The sequence below is a fragment of the Micromesistius poutassou genome (assembly GCF_964030765.1).
Source record: "Micromesistius poutassou genome assembly, chromosome: 15".
Taxonomy (NCBI): domain Eukaryota; kingdom Metazoa; phylum Chordata; class Actinopteri; order Gadiformes; family Gadidae; genus Micromesistius; species Micromesistius poutassou.
In genome coordinates, this window is record NC_140285.1 from 360,361 (window position 1) to 376,859 (window position 16,499).

Sequence of the window (16,499 nt, forward strand, 5' to 3'; positions counted from 1 at the left end):
AGGAGAGGTGAGAGGAGGAGAGGAGAGAGGAGGAGGAGAGGAGAGAGGAGGAGGAGAGGAGAGAGGAGGAGGCAGCGGTAAACAGGAAGCCAGGAGGGACTTGCTGCTCCTCCACGATGGGCCAGCTCCTTATTTTGACAAAGTATTCAGGTTTGTACTAACATAACACACACACACACACACACACACACACACACACACACACACACACACACACACACACACAGCAAACCACTAGCACAACACACACACACACACACACACACACACACACAAGAAACCACTAGCACAACACACACACACACACACACACACACACAAGAAACCACTAGCACAACATGCGCACACACACACACACACACACACAGGCACTCACACACAGTTTAAATTCGCCCCCGCACACTTTTCCTGTTCTGGCGGTCACTGTGGTAGAGAGAGAGAGAGAGAGAGAGAGAGAGAGAGAGAGAGAGAGAGAGAGAGAGATAGAGAGAGAGAGAGAGAGAGAGAGAGAGAGAGAGAGATAGAGAGAGAGAGAGAGAGAGAGAGAGATAGAGAGAGAGAGAGAGAGAGAGAGAGAGAGAGAGAGAGAGACCGAAGTATCGTTAAGAAATGAATCGTCAACAAAGTCTTGAAATAAACATGTGTCTCTTGTCATGTGGGCTCGGGATAAAAAAATATAGTTATGTTTATGACTTGTCGTTTATGACTTGTCTTGTCATAATCTGACTAACAAAAAGAGACTCTTGGTGCCTACGTCCAACGTGGGAATCCGTCCTGCAAACGAGCACCATTCGACGGTCCTATATGTCACTGCGTTTCATCTCCTGCGCGCTAGAAACAGAGCAGAGAGAGCAGAGACAGCGGAACATTAATGTGTCGCTGGCGGCGTCACACCACGTCAACCTTCACCACCAACCTTCACCTGTCGTCTCTCGCTACTGTGTCTCACCTGCGGGGGGATTACCTGCGCGGGGCAGACAGAGCGGCGGCTCTGACGTCACCCTGGGACCGACGGGAGAATGTGGAGCGAACGGCCTTGTTCATTCATTCGTTAGGTTCGTTCATTTTGGAAGAGCAATTCTACCCACACGTCGACCTTATTGAATGGGAAAGTCCGGTTGGGATTACTTTATTGATCCTGGTGGGGTGAAATGTTTCTGTTACAATTGCTCAGCTCGAGGGAAAGGAGAATACAGTAGTACGTTTAGGTGAAACTTAAAGACGAAAACTGAAAGAACCGTTAGGCAATATTTTTATATGTGTGCAAAACCAAGGACGGAATATGTGCATCTAAACGCAACAAAACGTACGCATCTAAATCAAGAAATAAGACTCTATCATGCCTATACCGTGCTGCCTCATAACTATTCTGAGATACATCAACCACTGTGAATGAACAAGTAGAGTGGCAACAAATAGTGTCAAATTGTATTCAAACTAGAAAACTGGCGAGCCGCCTTATCTCTGGGCGGCCCAGAGCTAAAGAGCTGAGGAATTTAACAGAACAGAGAGACGCACTGCTTTGTAAACAGTGCTGTCCAAATGGTTGGGATAAGTTTGGTTGTAAATGTTACTTGTTTTCTACTAGGTGTATCTATCCTGGAATAAGAGCAGGGAGTTCTGTGTTTCCCACGGAGCAGATCTGGTGGTGGACAGTAAAGAGGAGATGGACTTCATTAGCAGGTACGGTGTGAACATCTGGCTCGGAGCGACAGATGAGGCCGCTGAAGGGATGTGGAGATGGGTTGATGGGACCGTCCTGTCACTGGATAACCCCTCCTGGAGAGGAGAGGGACCTGATGGTGGTGAGGACAGGAACTGCCTCCGACTAGAGAGGGACGTGGAGCAGAACCAATATGTGTGGACTCGATGGACAGATGAGAAGTGTTGGTTCTTTGTGCGGGTGCTTTGTGAAATTAATTTAATAAAATGATTTCTAAAACATTTATTTGTGCCTATGTTGTACATGTACCCTTTTACTTAATTTACAACAAAGTAGAAGGTTTAACAAATATGTTAAATGTTTAATTGCATCTTGACTTTGGTACCATGTAGTATGATCACTATCAAACACTTGTATATAAATTATCTAGTGGTTCTACGGTGTTCAGCTAGAACAACTTGCGTCCTGGTGTCTGAATAGGCTTGTCGGTCCGCACTCGGACTGTTTTAGCGGCTCCAAGAGACTGCTTTTACAAGCTGTACAAGCCTGACCCCTAGTAGTCAAAAAATATATTGTCAATTAAAAATGCTACAAGCTTAGTTTTGCGTAACTAAAGTAACCCTTTTGAAGTACACATGCGTGCGTTCTCACACATACAGAGTAAATTGTGTTGAATCTAAGTCGAGCGTCTATTTAGATGTATTTTTAGTGAATTTGACATTTTCTTTAAAGCAGCTCTTGAGTAATATGTTGTGCTTATATTTTGGTATTTGGATTAAGTTTGTACTTAGTCCCTTTGAACAGACATTAACCTGATATTTAATTTACTTTTGCGACTGTTTTGGGATCAAAACGTACTAATGTCAGTCAAGAAATGTTCAATCTGTCATATGTTGAATGGCAGTGTTCCAAAATAACGCTTATTAGTTTTTTTTTTGTAAAAATCCTTTTTTATTCAATCTTTTGAAATCCTCTTATCCTTTTTATTAACAACACATCGTAAAACATAATATTTAATGTTTTAAGGTCCTGTGTTCGTTCTCTTCAAACAGAGAAACAAGTTCTGCTATTGAACTCATTCCTCAGTAAAGTAGGATATCACGGAGTATAAACATGGTAACACATCATTGATTTCCAGGTATCTGATCACAAGCGACGTTGGAGCGACTAATACTCATTTTAAATTCATATTTGTATTGCTCTTTATTGCAATAAAAGACGTTGTGTCCTTGAGCAAGTGTCTCCAGAGCGGCAGGTCGCTGGTGTGTCTATGAAACCACAGCAGCAGTTCCACCGCACCAGTTTGACCAGTCAGTCACGTGACGACCTGACGGAGCAGCCCAGCATGCGTCCACATCAGGCCTCCTCTGATTGGTCGTCCACCTGCCCATCATCCCAGAGACCCGGGGCTCCGGGAGCCAGGGGCCCCGAAGGCGTCCCTCAGAAGGAGGAGGACCCAGAGAGGGAAATGACTAAGAATTAATAATTATATTTAAGAATCTCGTCTGTGGTACAGTGTACACTCAGGAACACAAAACACAGTTTGCAGAGTTTCTTTAGAAATGACAAAGTCTTGTTTGACCACTTGGGGGCAGACTTGTACAGCTTGTAAAGTCAGGCTGTTGGAGCAGAACCACGAGCCTAATAGCAGAAAACAAGTCTGCTGTTCTGTTATCTGCTCACCAGATGCCAGAACAGCTTTGAACGGACTCCAATGGACCAAGTTGAGAAATGTGGAGTAGTTGAAGTGTCAGAGAAGTCAATGAGACCAACTGAAAATATACGAAGCTGGTTTAAAATTAATTTATTGATTCAGAAAAAAGAAAATGATATAGTTGTTTAGATATATTTGAAGTGTGATTTCTTAATTGTTTGAACAAAGTTTAACATTTAGAAATTGACCAGTAGTTGAAGTGTCAGAGAATGGGCGGACGGCTTTGCCGTCCTCTTATTGACTTACATTATTAAATGTAAGGTTTTAAAAGTTGGATATTTAAAAATCTATAAATTATTTGATGTAGAAAAAGTAGTAGCCTAGCGTGCGATTCCATGCTATTATGAACATTTAAAAAAATTAAAAGTTTCAAGGTGAATGGAGTCTCTCTGTGAAAAATTGTGGAAGGAGTAGGGTCCCAAAATTTGTAGAGAATAAGAAAGAAAGAATGAAAGACAGAAGACAGCCTAAGAACAACAATAGTTGAGCTCTGTTTGCAGAACTAACCTAATGACTCAGATTACAGGCTATGAGATCTGATAATTTCAGCTATTTAAAAAAAACTGGACTTTTACGATCGACTATCAGTATCGGAATCAGTCAGAGTGAGAAAGTTGGCATTACAAGATAATTTGTGCTGTAGTGATCACACTACATGGTACCAAGTCAATTCAACATAAACATGGTGTATCTTTTTGTTTAAGTTAAAGTCCACATGTAAGACATTTGCCAAAATGAAAATGATTTAGCTTGATCTCCACCTCCAGCTGCCCTGTTACTTATGAAGCTCTGAACCCATGATTAGTGATTTGAACTAATTACCTGCCGTGTCTTGGTGCTGGGGGGGTTCTGTGGTTCAAATAAGACTGGAGCTTTATTATTCTACATCAAACATACAAGCTTCGGCCGGAAAAAGAGTTGTGGTTGTGGTTGTTTGTCATCCCCTGCGATTGCCTTGGCAACACTGAGGTGTTGCAATATTGCAGTTCCCACGTCGGCTCATCCGGTTATAAAGACTTCCTGTTTGGTAATAGTGGGTGTTAAGACCTCGACCTGCTGTCATACAGAACGCACAGAGAGACCAACCACTCACAGGGGTAGAACGATAAGATAAACTCTGTGAAAAATCTTAAGACCAGAACATGGCTGAGGTGATTTACGCAACGCCCAACATGATGACCAAGGTCAGGTATACACAAGGAGAGAGAGAGGAGAGGATAATGGACATCTACGCTAGTCTGGAGAGCCTCAGAGACCAACAGAAGGACTCTGTGGGGACAGAGGAGTCCTCCAAGTCTCTGGGAACAGGAAGAAGTCAGCGGCCGGACGCTGTGAGCCCTCCTAGGTGTCCGATCAGGGCTGTGGTGGTGCTTCTGGGCCTGCTGTCTGTGGTCCTGCTGGCTGGACTGCTTGGGTTGGCAGTGAAATACAAGACCGACGTGGAGCAGGTTCTCCTAAAGCTGAATAATTTAACAGAACAGAGAGACGCACTGCTTTGTAAGCAGGAATGTCCAGTTGGCTGGGTTAAATTTGGTTGTAAATGTTACTTCTCTTCCGTGAATCTATCCTGGAATAAGAGCAGGGAGTTCTGTGTTTCCAAAGTAGCAGATCTGGTGGTTGTGGACAGTAAAGAGGAGATGGACTTCATTAGAAGGATCAACTTCGTCTTCTGGCTCGGAGCGACAAATGAGGCCGCTGAAGGGATGTGGAGATGGGTTGATGGGACCATCCTGTCACTGGATAACCCCTCCTGGAGTGGAGGGAGACCTGATGGTGGTGAGAACCAGAACTGCTTAAGGAGGTTCTGGGAGCAGAACCAATTTAAATGGACAGATGAGAACTGTGAAACCAGTATGCCTGGGCTTTGTGAACATAATTTAATGAAATGATTGATGAAAGCATTTCTTTGTGACTATTTCTTTTACATCTTAATGCTAACAGACGTTGGCTGTTTTGTTTCATACTTGTTGGGTTCCTCCATTGGATAAGAGCTGTGATTGGCTGCAAGGTGTTCCTTAAAAGGAGATGACATGAATCCTTCACTGGTCACTGCAGGAGCTGTACATAGATGCTGCTCTCTGTTAGAGGCTGAGGTTAGGAGGTAAAGAGTCATTGGTTGGTTTTCAGTTGCTGCAAACCACACTTTTAACAGATGTGTTCAAAGCAGATGTTTTAAACTAGATTCATTTTTATATTGAATTGTATCTTGACTTTGGTACCATGTAGTGTGATCAATATAAAACACTTGTATATAAATGATCTAGTGGTTCTACCGTGTTCAGAGGGAACAGTAGACTTGTGTCCTGGTGTCTGAATAGGCTTGTAGGTCTGCACTCGGACTGTTTTAGCGGCTCTGATATGCTTTGTTTATATTTTATTATGTGGGTTTAGTCTGGACTGGTCTCTTTGAACTGATGTCTAATTTACTTTTGGGACTGATGAATAAAAAAATGATATTCCCAATCAAGCAATGTTTCATCTGCAACATTTATTACTCCAGTATTTGCCCTGAATCTTTCTCATAGTTCCATTGTCACGGAAAATGTTGTACCATATTTTTAAATATATGTTCCAACTCTTAACCCAGTTCTTAATCCAATGAATAAAATAATAAATTGTACATGAAACGGTCATTTGAAATACTCTTATCCTTTTTATTAACAACAAATCATAAAACATTAATATTTTATGTTTTAAGGTCCTGTTCGTTCTCTTCAAACAGAGAAACAAGTTCTGCTATTGAACTCATTCCTCAGTAAAGTAGGATATCACAGAGTATAAACATGGTAACACATCATTGATTTCCAGGTATCTGATCACAAGCGACGTTGGAGCGACTAATACTCATTTTAAATTAATATTTTCCTCTTTATTGCAATAAAAAACGTTGTGTCCTTGAGCAAGTGTCTCCAGAGTGGCAGGTCGCTGGTGTGTCTATGAAACCACAGCAGCAGTTCCACCACACCAGTTTGACCAGTCAGTCACGTGACGACCTGACGGAGCAGCCCAGCATGCGTCCACATCAGGCCTCCTCTGATTGGTCGTCCATCTACCCATCATCCCAGAGACCCGGGGCTCTGGGAGCCAGGGGCCCCGAAGGCGTCCCTCAGCAGCTGGTCCAGGTTGTGTGTGTACTGGTCCCGGCTGGGGCCTGCCCCGCCCGGTGGGAGGGGCTGGAGGTGGGGATGGGGCGGGGCGTAGGGGAGGGGAGTGTGCAGCTGGCTCAGCGTCAGCCAGAAGGCGTCCGGGTCCGCCTGGATCAGGTGACGGAACACGCTGGAGGAGGAGGAAGGGGAGGAGTCAGCAGCACGCCGAGACACCTTTTACCTTTGAGTCGGGGTCTCAGTAGGATTTCATGGATCCATGTTTCACCCATCAAGCTCATTTAGCTTGAATCCAACATTTATTTACCCTCACCCCGTTTGTGTGTGTGTGTGTGTGTGTGTGTGTGTGTGTGTGTGTGTGTGTGTGTGTGTGTGTGTGTGTGTGTGTGTGTGTGTGTGTGTATGTGTGTGTGGACTGTAGCGCTGTTACCTTAGACACGCCTTCTGAAGGCTGATTGGTTGTCTACAGCTCAGGTAGGGAAGGCAGGCATCACAGACAGCATCCAGGTCAGCCTCACCTGAACCACAGAGGAATGAAGACACATGTATTAATACATGTGTGTGTATGGGGGCGGGGCTAGTCTAGTGGGTAGGGCGTCCAAAGGGTCCGGGTTCGATCCCAGAGGTCCTCTGCTTCTCTCTCCAGGATGATGGCCGCTAAATGTAGGAGGAGGACCCAGAGAGGGAAATGACTAAGAATTAATAATTATATTTAAGAATCTCGTCTGTGGTACAGTGTACACTCAAGAACACAAAACTCAGTTTGCGTTTTTCTAAACAACTATATAATTTTATTTTTTCAGAATCAACAGTTTAATTTTAAACCAGCTTCGTATATTTTCAGTTGTTCTCTGTTCAAAGCTGTTCTGGCATCTGGTGAGCAGATAGCAGCAGACTTGTTTTCTGCTATCAGGCTCGTGGTTCTGCTCCAACAGCCTGACTCTACAAGCTGTACAATTCTGCCCCCAAGTGGTCAAACAAGACTTTGTCATTTCTCTACAGTGAACGGCTCCTCAGGGCCCCCTGCTGTTAACTCTTCCTAGCGAGGGCCCCTTACCTGGTGCTCCAGTGTATGTGGATTGTGGTTGGTGTGTCTTACAGCAGGGGCCCCCAGGTTGAGCAGCCCTGAGGAGCCCAGTTAAAGTCATCGAGGTTGGGGAGGGGCAGCCTCCTACTGTAGGTGGCGTGTAGCATCGTCCTCACCACAGTCCTCGTGTTTGTTATAGACGGTGGCGGCTATAATCTGTACACACTATACAAGACGTCTCTCTCTATGACCTTCTGATGCAGTCCACTGCCTGATTTACTTTTGGGGCCCCTCTGCCATGCATATGGGGTCACAAGAGATTGCAGACATCATGTGATGGTACATTCAGGATTAAAATATAGGATGGATGGTAAATGGACTACATTTATTCCGTTTTCTAACCAGTGACCACTCAAAGCAGCTGTAGTGTATTGCCTCACATTCATGCACACATTCACACACCGACGGCGGAGTCGACCGCGCGGGGCGACAGCCAGCGGGTCAGGAGCAGTCAGGGCGAGGCGTCTCGCTCAGGGACACCTCCACACTCAGACCAGCAACCTTCCGGTGACCAGCCAACCCGCTCCGCCTCCTGAGCCACAGGCCCCCAATAATTCAAACGGTTTGAAGGGCCTCCCCAAGGCTGCGTCTGTCCCACCAGACAGGAGCCCCCTGCCTCTGATCAGGGAGGGGCCATGGGGTCCAAACACTGTCTGGAAGCAGACTCCTGTCAGAGGGGCCAGGAGCCTGAGTCCTCACGCCTCTCCTCCTCCTCCTCCCTCCTCCTCCCCCTCCTCCTACTCCTCCCTCCCTCCTCCCTCCTCCTCCTCCTCCTCCCCCTCCTCCTCCTCCTCCTCCCCCTCCTCCTACTCCTCCTCCTCCTCCTTCCTCCTCCCTCCTCCTCCTCCTCCTCCTCCTCCCTCCCTCCTCCTCCTCCTCCTCCCTCCTCCTCCTCCCTCCTCCCCCTCCTCCTCCTCTCTCCTCCCCCTCCTCCCTCCTCCTCCTCCTCCCTCCTCTCTCCTCTCTCCTCCCTCCAGCCATGTTCACGGAGGTGCCCCGTGACGTGCGGGCCCTCGGGGGCCAGGACGTGGAGATGGCCTGCTCCTTCAGAGGGGCCAGGACCCCCTCCTACTCGTGGTCGACCAATGAGGTGAGGCCAGTAGGGAGGCTGAGGAGGAATAGGGTTAGGGTCCCGGGGGGGGGGATATTTGTAACTCCATGCTGAACTGCATAAGCTTTGTGCTACATACTTTATATATACTATATCCTATAGTATACTATATACTACACTATATATAGCAGTGGCGATTTATCTAAGACTGCAAGGGAAGCTCAGCTTCTCCTAAAATTTAAAAATTAAATATATACTGTTGTGTTTGTTTGACTAAAAATGAGTTGGACACGTCCATCTCGAAGACGAGTTCGTTCAGAATCAGCTGCTTATCGCAGGTCGACTGACTCGATTTCCTTCTCATACACTCCCGTAGCGTCACAGTGCATTTGCCTGTTTAAGCTCAGCGTCTATCCACTTCAATGGGGCTGCATAGAACAGCTTTTTTAGTTTGTCGAAAGTTGATGGTCATTGGATAATTCTGCGATTCTGTTCCTCCCACGGATGCTCAGCGTCTCTGGGCTGACCTGGACACTGGGCTTCTGCGTGATGATTGGAGGGTCTGCAAAAGACTGCGTTGCCGTTTGATTGACAGCGATTCTGAACTATAATAAATCGCCGGAGCTCTCTTCATTCCTCAGTCCCATCGCGGATTTTGCAAGCGAGTCGGAAGACAAACTGCAACATATTTCTTGATATTTGCTTGGCGAAATTGCTTGACAATTTTCATCGTACATTTCAAACACTTACACTTATTCACGCAATTCCTTGCTTCAGTTTAACATAATTCCCACATTTCCTTGTTACTTTGATTCAGGGAGCCTGAGGTCTGAACTTGTCCTGTATTCCTGTAGTCCTGTATTCAGATCAGGACTTGCAGGGTGACAGGGGAAAGCTGTGTGATTTCTTGGTGTTCCTTAAAGACATGGAGTTGGACAGTGCAATGCCTCAGCTTTACAAACTGTTCTCATTAGTGGCAAAAATTTGAGCTACATCTGCAGGTGTAGAAAGGAGCTTCTCCTGTTTAAAGCGGCTCAAGTCCTACACCCGTAACACAATGGGCCAAGGCCGTTTAAGCAGCCTAGCTCTGCTGGCCATTGAGAGGACACTGGTCAAGTCACTGGAAAGGACAGCTAGTTGGTATGACAGAGCATTTCCTTGAAAAGGAACAGAGAGGATAATTTACATAAAACATAAATTGACAATTATATGAGCTTCCCCTTTTTGAAAGACCAGCAGCCTCCACTGATATATGTACGCGCTATACGGTCAGTGGTCGTGTGTAGATCACCTGACAGATCATCGCATTAACGCGGCCAGGGTTAGGGGTTCCATTCCCACTGGACCTCTGCTGTTGTAAGACCACATGGCCTTCATCATCATCATCATCATCATCCTCATGTACTTAATACTAGTACTAGTACTTGTGTCCTCCTTGTATCTCGATATATTTTAATCTCTCTCTCCTATCTCTCTCTCGCCCTCTCACTCGCTCTCTCTCTCCTATCTGTCTCTCTCCCTCATTCTCACACTCTCTCTCTCTCTCCCTCACTCTCTCTTGCTCTCGCTCTTGCTCTCTCTCTCTATCTCTCTCCTTCTCTCTCACTCTCTCTCTCTCTCTCTCTGTCTCTGTCTCTCTCTCTCTCTCTGTCTCTCTCTCTCTGTCTCTCTGTCTCTCTCTTTCTCTCTCTCTCTCTGTCTCTGTCTCTCTCTCCTTCTCTCTCACTCTCTCTCTCTCTCTCTCTCTCTCTCTCTCTCTCTCTCTCTCTCCTCCACTCTCTCTCCCTCTCTCTCTCTCTCTGTCTCTCTCTCTCTCTCTCTCTCTCCCCCTCTGCGCCAGGTGGTGAAGGTTGCCGGTAGCAACATCTCCCACAGGCTCCGCCTCTCGGCGGTGCGTCCTCGTGACGAGGGGACGTACGAGTGCCGCGTCACCGACTTCAGCGACGCCGCCACCGCGCCCGCGCCTACCTGCAGGTGGCACCGCCGGGCCACGCCCTCCACCGCCCCGACGACCACCACCACCACGCCGGCCGTCACCATGGCAACGACATTGAGGCCGCGAGGGAGGACGTCGGTGGAGAAGGAGGAGGAGGAGGAGGAGGAGATGGTGGAGGAGGAGGAGAGGGAGGAGGAGGAGGAGGAGGAGGAGATGGTGGAGGAGGAGAGGGTGGAGGAGAGGGTGGAGGAGGAGGAGAGGGTGGAGGAGGAGATGATGGAGGAGGAGGAGGAGGAGGAGGAGGAGGAGGAGGAGGAGGAGGAGGAGGAGTCTTGGAGGACTCTCATGGCTCCAGTGTGACGGGCCCGCCCACGGGGGACCGGCAGAACGCCGGCCGGCAGCAGGAGCACGGGACGCAGCCGTCCAATCACGGACAAGGTCACCATGCCCCGGACCAAGGGGGCCCACCCCCAGGGTCCCCACGCCCAGGGTCCCCACGCCCAGGGGCCCCACCCCCAGGGGCCCCACGCCCGGCCCCAGCAGCAGAGCCAGGCGGGCGGCGAGCCGAGCGCGGGGCCCAAGGAGCAGGCCGTCCCAAGGGACTGCCTCAAGGAGCCCCGCTGCGTGCCCTAGGGGGCGGGCCGTCCCGCCTGACGACGCTCCCGCTCCATATCCGTCCTCTGGTTGTAAATACACATGTATGAAGATATACCTGAACTGAGGACCCCCCCCCCTGGACCCCTGGACCCCCCGCGCTGCTCCCCACCATCTCGGGGCCCAGGCCGTCCCCGGACCCTCAGTTTGTTTAAAACGTCCTCGTTTAGAGGGGCGGAGCTCTGCCCCCCCGCCGCCCTCCTCCTGCTGCTCATCAGACCCACAACACAGCACAACACAACACAGCACAACACAACACAGCACAACACAACACAGCACAACACAACACAACACAGCACAACACAACACAACACAACACAGCACAACACAACACAGCACAACACAACACAGCACAACACAACACAACACAACACAACACAACACAGCAGAACACAACACAACACAACACAACGCAACACAACACAACACAGCAGAACACAACACAACACAACACAACACAACACCACAGCTCCATGGGGGGTTGATGCCCGGGCCGTCGGTCCCTCCTCTCGTGCGTTCGCTGCGTTCACGGCTCTCTTTGTACACTGACGCTCCTGACGGACGTTTCTCGTGCTCAGTCCCATCATGCATTGCGTTGCCACAGACCCTCACCCTAGCGACCCGGGCTGGATGGTGACCGCGTGGCTGACACTGCGACCCTACGGAATAAAACCACCGTTTTGAATGTTGGACCTCCACTTTACCGTTCTTATTCCAGAGTCACAACCGAGAAGCATAAACATTTCTAATGCATCCTGGGTAAAAAAAATCAGAAGAAACCTTTTTCCCATGATTCCCTAAACGAGGCGGTTGATTGGTCGCCTCTCTTGGACTCCGCCCGAACCTTTGAACCTCCCCGTGGAACTTCCCTCTAGACTAGGATGTGGAAATACTGAGATGACTCAAGAGTTTAAAAAACAGACAAACATTTTCTCATACCACAGTTTCTCTATTCTGTCCCCGGTTCTTTATCAAAGAAATCTCACACCCATGGGTCTCTCACACGCATGTGTAGATAACTGTACAAAATTATGTATATATATATATAGTGCATCTGCGATTCTTCATTAGCTTCTATGTTATATCTTGATTGATGTTCTCAAGACAGTGAGCCTTTAGTGGAACCATTTCATGCAATACACTTGGAAACAATTGTTTGAAAGAGAAAATCCTCCCTGCTCTGCAAAAGCTCCCCCTGATACGACCACACAATGAAACTTAGGGCCTATTCCATGCCGAGAAACACCAGGACCTGTTTTATAAAGTGTAGGTGTGTATGTACACCTAGACCATTGTGTAAGGCAAGGATAACCTGCAACGCAATTAAGAAATTCGGCAGTGCATAGATAACGATTTTTACAATTGGGTGGAACATTGTTGGCAAAACATTGCTGGATTGGTACCATGGCTCGCGATCAATACATCTAGGCAATTATTTATTGTCCGGATTCCCATTTGTTGTCATATCCACAGCTAAACCAACAGCCACATGGCTGCTGTTATCGTGCACAATCACCGCGACCAGAAGGACAGTAAGGAATAACCACTGGGGCACAGAGGGATGTCTGATTCTTTTCTGTTGTTTTTTGTAAAAAGATCACTGTAAAAAAACGATGTATAATACCTCCAGAATGTTTGTTCCCACTCTTAACATACGGCTTTGTGAAATCGATAATAAATTGTATATTAAATAATTTAAAATCATCTTATAAACCCTTTTGTTGATGTTAATCTCGAATCCTCATCAATGAGCATGTCTCTGTGTTTCAGGTTGTTGGTTAGGACTGTAGCTATTTTTATAATGGACTTTTGACAAACGTTTAAGATAAGGGAAGGGAAGATACATATTACTTCATTAATCTGGATCTGGAGAAAGCCATTGACCACGTGGGTGTGTTGTCCTGTACTCAGTAGGTTTGGCGACGAGGGAGGGTTTTATATCGATAATAGGGCGCTAGTATAAGGGAACATGAATGGTCTGTCCCTGTGTGAGACTGGGTTGGCTGTCCCATACCAGTAAGAGGCCTTGGTTCATGGGCCTTTAGTGCCACACTAGAGCATGACCCACTGGACGTCCAGTCACCGCCGGTGAGCCCCGAGGGGGAATCAGACGTCTTCCACAGCTGCTCCCAGCTGGGTCTGTCGGAGACGGTAGGAGAGGAGGCCGCCGGTGACGGGGGTCAAGGTGGAACCGGCCGGACAAGCAGCCGTCCTCCAGGCTGGACCTCCAGGGGAGGCTCCGGGCCGCGGCTGAGGAAATACACCCGGCACACCCGGGTCCCGGAGCCAGAGGACTTCTGGGAGCTGGATCCACGGACAGGTGAGGCTCTGTCCACACGCTACAGCAGTGGTCCTCCAATGGAGGTAGGCGGGCCCCTAGGGGCACTTAAGAGTACTGCAGGGGGTAAAAGTTCTACATTAAAAAAATAATATATATTTTTTTGTTTTAATTCTGAAAGCTAGACAATAGTAAATCAAGCAAATGGACAAGTGGTTGAAATGTTGGTTTTCCCGTGAAGAAAAAGAGCATCCAGAAACACCTAAATTTCATCAGTTTCAGGAAGAATAAATTTTAAAGCGATTGGGGGGTGAAGACCGCAATTCAGCGCTCGTCTCCGTCTCTATCTCCATTTCTCTCTCTCCTTCGCACCAGCAGCTACGTCACTCAAATCGATCGCTATGGCAACGTGCCGAGGCAAGCAGCACACACACAGGCAGCACGCACACAGGCAGCACGCACACAGGCAGCACCTAACCTTTTTATTAACTTTAACATGTTATCTTGGCAAAGGCTTAGCACAAAAATATATATATTCCAACCAGGTCTTCATGTACATTTTGATTGCTTTGAAGTAAGTAGAATAATCGGCATATCATTGCTGATATGACCCTAAGTGATGCAGCAGACGTACCACTGACACAGTGATTGGCTGCAAGGTGTTCCTTAAAAGGAGATGAACACTTCACTGGTCACTGCAGGAGCTGTACATAGAAGCTGCTCTTGTAACTTTATTTTTTTCAATGTTTCCACAGTTGCTCTTGGTGTTAGAAGCTGAGGTTAGGAGATAAAGAGTCATGACAGTCATTGGCTAGTTCTCAGTTGCTACAAACCACTCTAGTTCTCTATCTAGGGCTGCCTTTGTCCCTTCAATGGTGTGAAGATCACCCTTCAGAAAAATGAAATGGACATTTATAACAGATGTGTTTAAAGTGAGTGTAAAAAAACACATACTTTCTGTGAGAAAACAAGGGTGAGAAACTCATCTCAAAAACAATATTAACAATAGTCGCAACTATGGAACCACGTACCGGCACTTTGACTTTGGTACCATGTAGTCTGATCAATATAAAGCACTTGTATATAAATGATCTAGTGGTTCTACCGTGTTCAGAGGGAACAGTAGACTTGTGTCCTGGTGTCTGAATAGGCTTGTAGGTCTGAACTGTTGTAGCGGCTCAACATTGAACTGATCTTTGATTTGCTTTTTGACTGAAGGTTTCTGTTACTAATCCACTATTTCTTCAGCTTCAATCCTTTTAATTGCAGTGTTTGCCCTGAAATTTTTCTTTTATATATTTTAATCATTGGTACCAAACATTAAATAATATCTCACTCGAAACAAATTCTATATTAAACCCACATTTTTAAATAGTCTAACCTTTTATATTAAATTTAAAATGTTATTTTAGCATAGGCCTATGACAAAGATATGTATTTCAAACATGTCTTCATGTATATTTTGATCGCTTTGAAGTAAGTAGAATAATCTGAACATTACTGAAATGACCCTCAGTGATGCTGCAGACGTACCACTGACACCCAGTCTCTATGAGCACAAGTGGAAAGTAACATGTGGTTAAAGACTTCCCGTTTGATCAAAGTTCCCCTAAAGACTTTGACATGCTGTCATACAGAACACACAGAAGGGCCAAGCACTCACAGGGGTAGGATAAGATCAACTCTCTGAAAACACTTTAGACCAGAACATGGCTGAGGCGATTTACGCAACGCCCAACATGATGACTGAGACCAGGAATACACAAGGAGAGGGAGAGGAGAGGATAGTGGACATCTTGGTTTGTCCTGAGAGCCTCAGAGATCAACAGCAGGACTCTGTGGGGACAGAGGAGTCCTCCAAGTCTCTGGGAACAGGAAGAAGTCAGCGGCCGGACGCTGTGATCCCTACCAAGTGTCACATCTGGGCAGTGGTGGTGCTTCTGGGCCTGCTGTCTGTTGTAATGCTGGCTAGACTGATTGGGTTGGCAGTGAAACACAAGACCATCATGGAGAAGACTGTAATCATGGACAGAGACGTGGAGCAACTTCTCCAAAGGCTGAAGAATTTAACAGAACAGAGAGACGCACTGCTTTGTAAACAGGAATGTCCAGTTGGTTGGGATAAGTTTGGTTGCAAATGTTACTTCTCTTCCGCGTTTCTATCCTGGAATAAGAGCAGGGAGTTCTGTGTTTCCAAAGGAGCAGATCTGGTGGTGGTGGACAGTAAAGAGGAGATGGACTTCATTAGAAAGTTCAACTTCATCATCTGGCTCGGAGCGACAGATAAGGCCGCTGAAGGGATGTGGAGATGGGTTGATGGGACCGTCCTGTCACTGGATAACCCCTCCTGGAGTGGAGGGAGACCTCATGGTGGTGAGAACCAGAACTGCTTAGTGAGGGTCCTGGAGCAGAACCAATTTAAATGGACAGATGAGAGGTGTGAAGCCCTATGCTATGGGCTTTGTGAACATAATTTAATGAAATGATTGATGAAAACATTTCTTGGTGACTATTTTTTACATCTTAATGCTAACAGACGTTGGCTGTTTTGTTTCATACTTGTTGGGTTCCTCCATTGGATAAGAGCTGTGCTGGCTGCAAGGTGTTCCTTAAAAGGAGATGACATGAATCCTTCACTGGTCACTGCAGGAGCTGTACATAGATGCTGCTCTCTGTTAGAGGCTGAGGTTAGGAGATAAAGAGTCAGACAGCCATTGGCTGGTTTTCAGTTGCCGCAAACCACACTTTTAACGGATGTGTTCAAAGCAGATGTTTTAAACTAAATTAATTTTTATATTGAATTGTATTTTGACTTTGGTACCATGTAGTGTGATCAATATAAAACACTTGTATATAAATGATCTAGTGGTTCTACCGTGTTCAGAGGGAACAGTAGACTTGTGTCCTGGTGTCTGAATAGGCTTGTAGGTCTGCACTCGGACTGTTTTAGCGGCTCTGATATGCTTTGTTTGTATTTTATTATGTGGGTTTAGTCTGGACTTGTCTCTTTGA

General features: G+C 46.8%; 2 protein-coding genes and 1 pseudogene across 3 annotated transcripts in view; all 3 read left to right on the forward strand.

The window, feature by feature from the left end:
• The window catches only part of LOC311359670 (natural killer cells antigen CD94-like), a 164,129-nt pseudogene extending 161,393 nt beyond the window's left edge, over positions 1-2,736 (forward strand). Inside the window, exons 2-3 of the transcript in view lie at positions 1,589-1,858; positions 2,716-2,736. The product of the transcript in view is annotated as a natural killer cells antigen CD94-like (transcript). The remainder of the gene's footprint in view (positions 1-1,588; positions 1,859-2,715) is intronic.
• Positions 2,737-4,467: 1,731 nt separating this feature from the next.
• Positions 4,468-5,819, forward strand: LOC311359594 (natural killer cells antigen CD94-like). Its single transcript, XM_084479644.1, has one exon. The coding sequence runs from the start codon at positions 4,520-4,522 to the stop codon at positions 5,264-5,266; it is 747 nt and encodes a 248-aa protein (XP_084335770.1). The 5' UTR covers positions 4,468-4,519; the 3' UTR covers positions 5,267-5,819.
• A 9,364-nt stretch (positions 5,820-15,183) lies between these two features.
• Positions 15,184-15,973, forward strand: LOC311359495 (hepatic lectin-like; the record flags this gene model as incomplete). The annotated part of the gene is made up of 1 exon (XM_084479524.1): positions 15,184-15,973. Exon 1 carries the CDS (start codon positions 15,197-15,199, stop codon positions 15,971-15,973), a length of 777 nt encoding a protein of 258 aa, XP_084335650.1. The 5' UTR covers positions 15,184-15,196.
• Between the last annotated feature and the right edge of the window lie 526 nt (positions 15,974-16,499).

What these genes read in the sequence shown, in the direction of transcription:
- LOC311359594 (XM_084479644.1), top strand. Translation starts at nt 4,520, where the DNA reads ATGGCTGAGGTGATTTACGCAACGCCCAACATGATGACCAAGGTCAGG.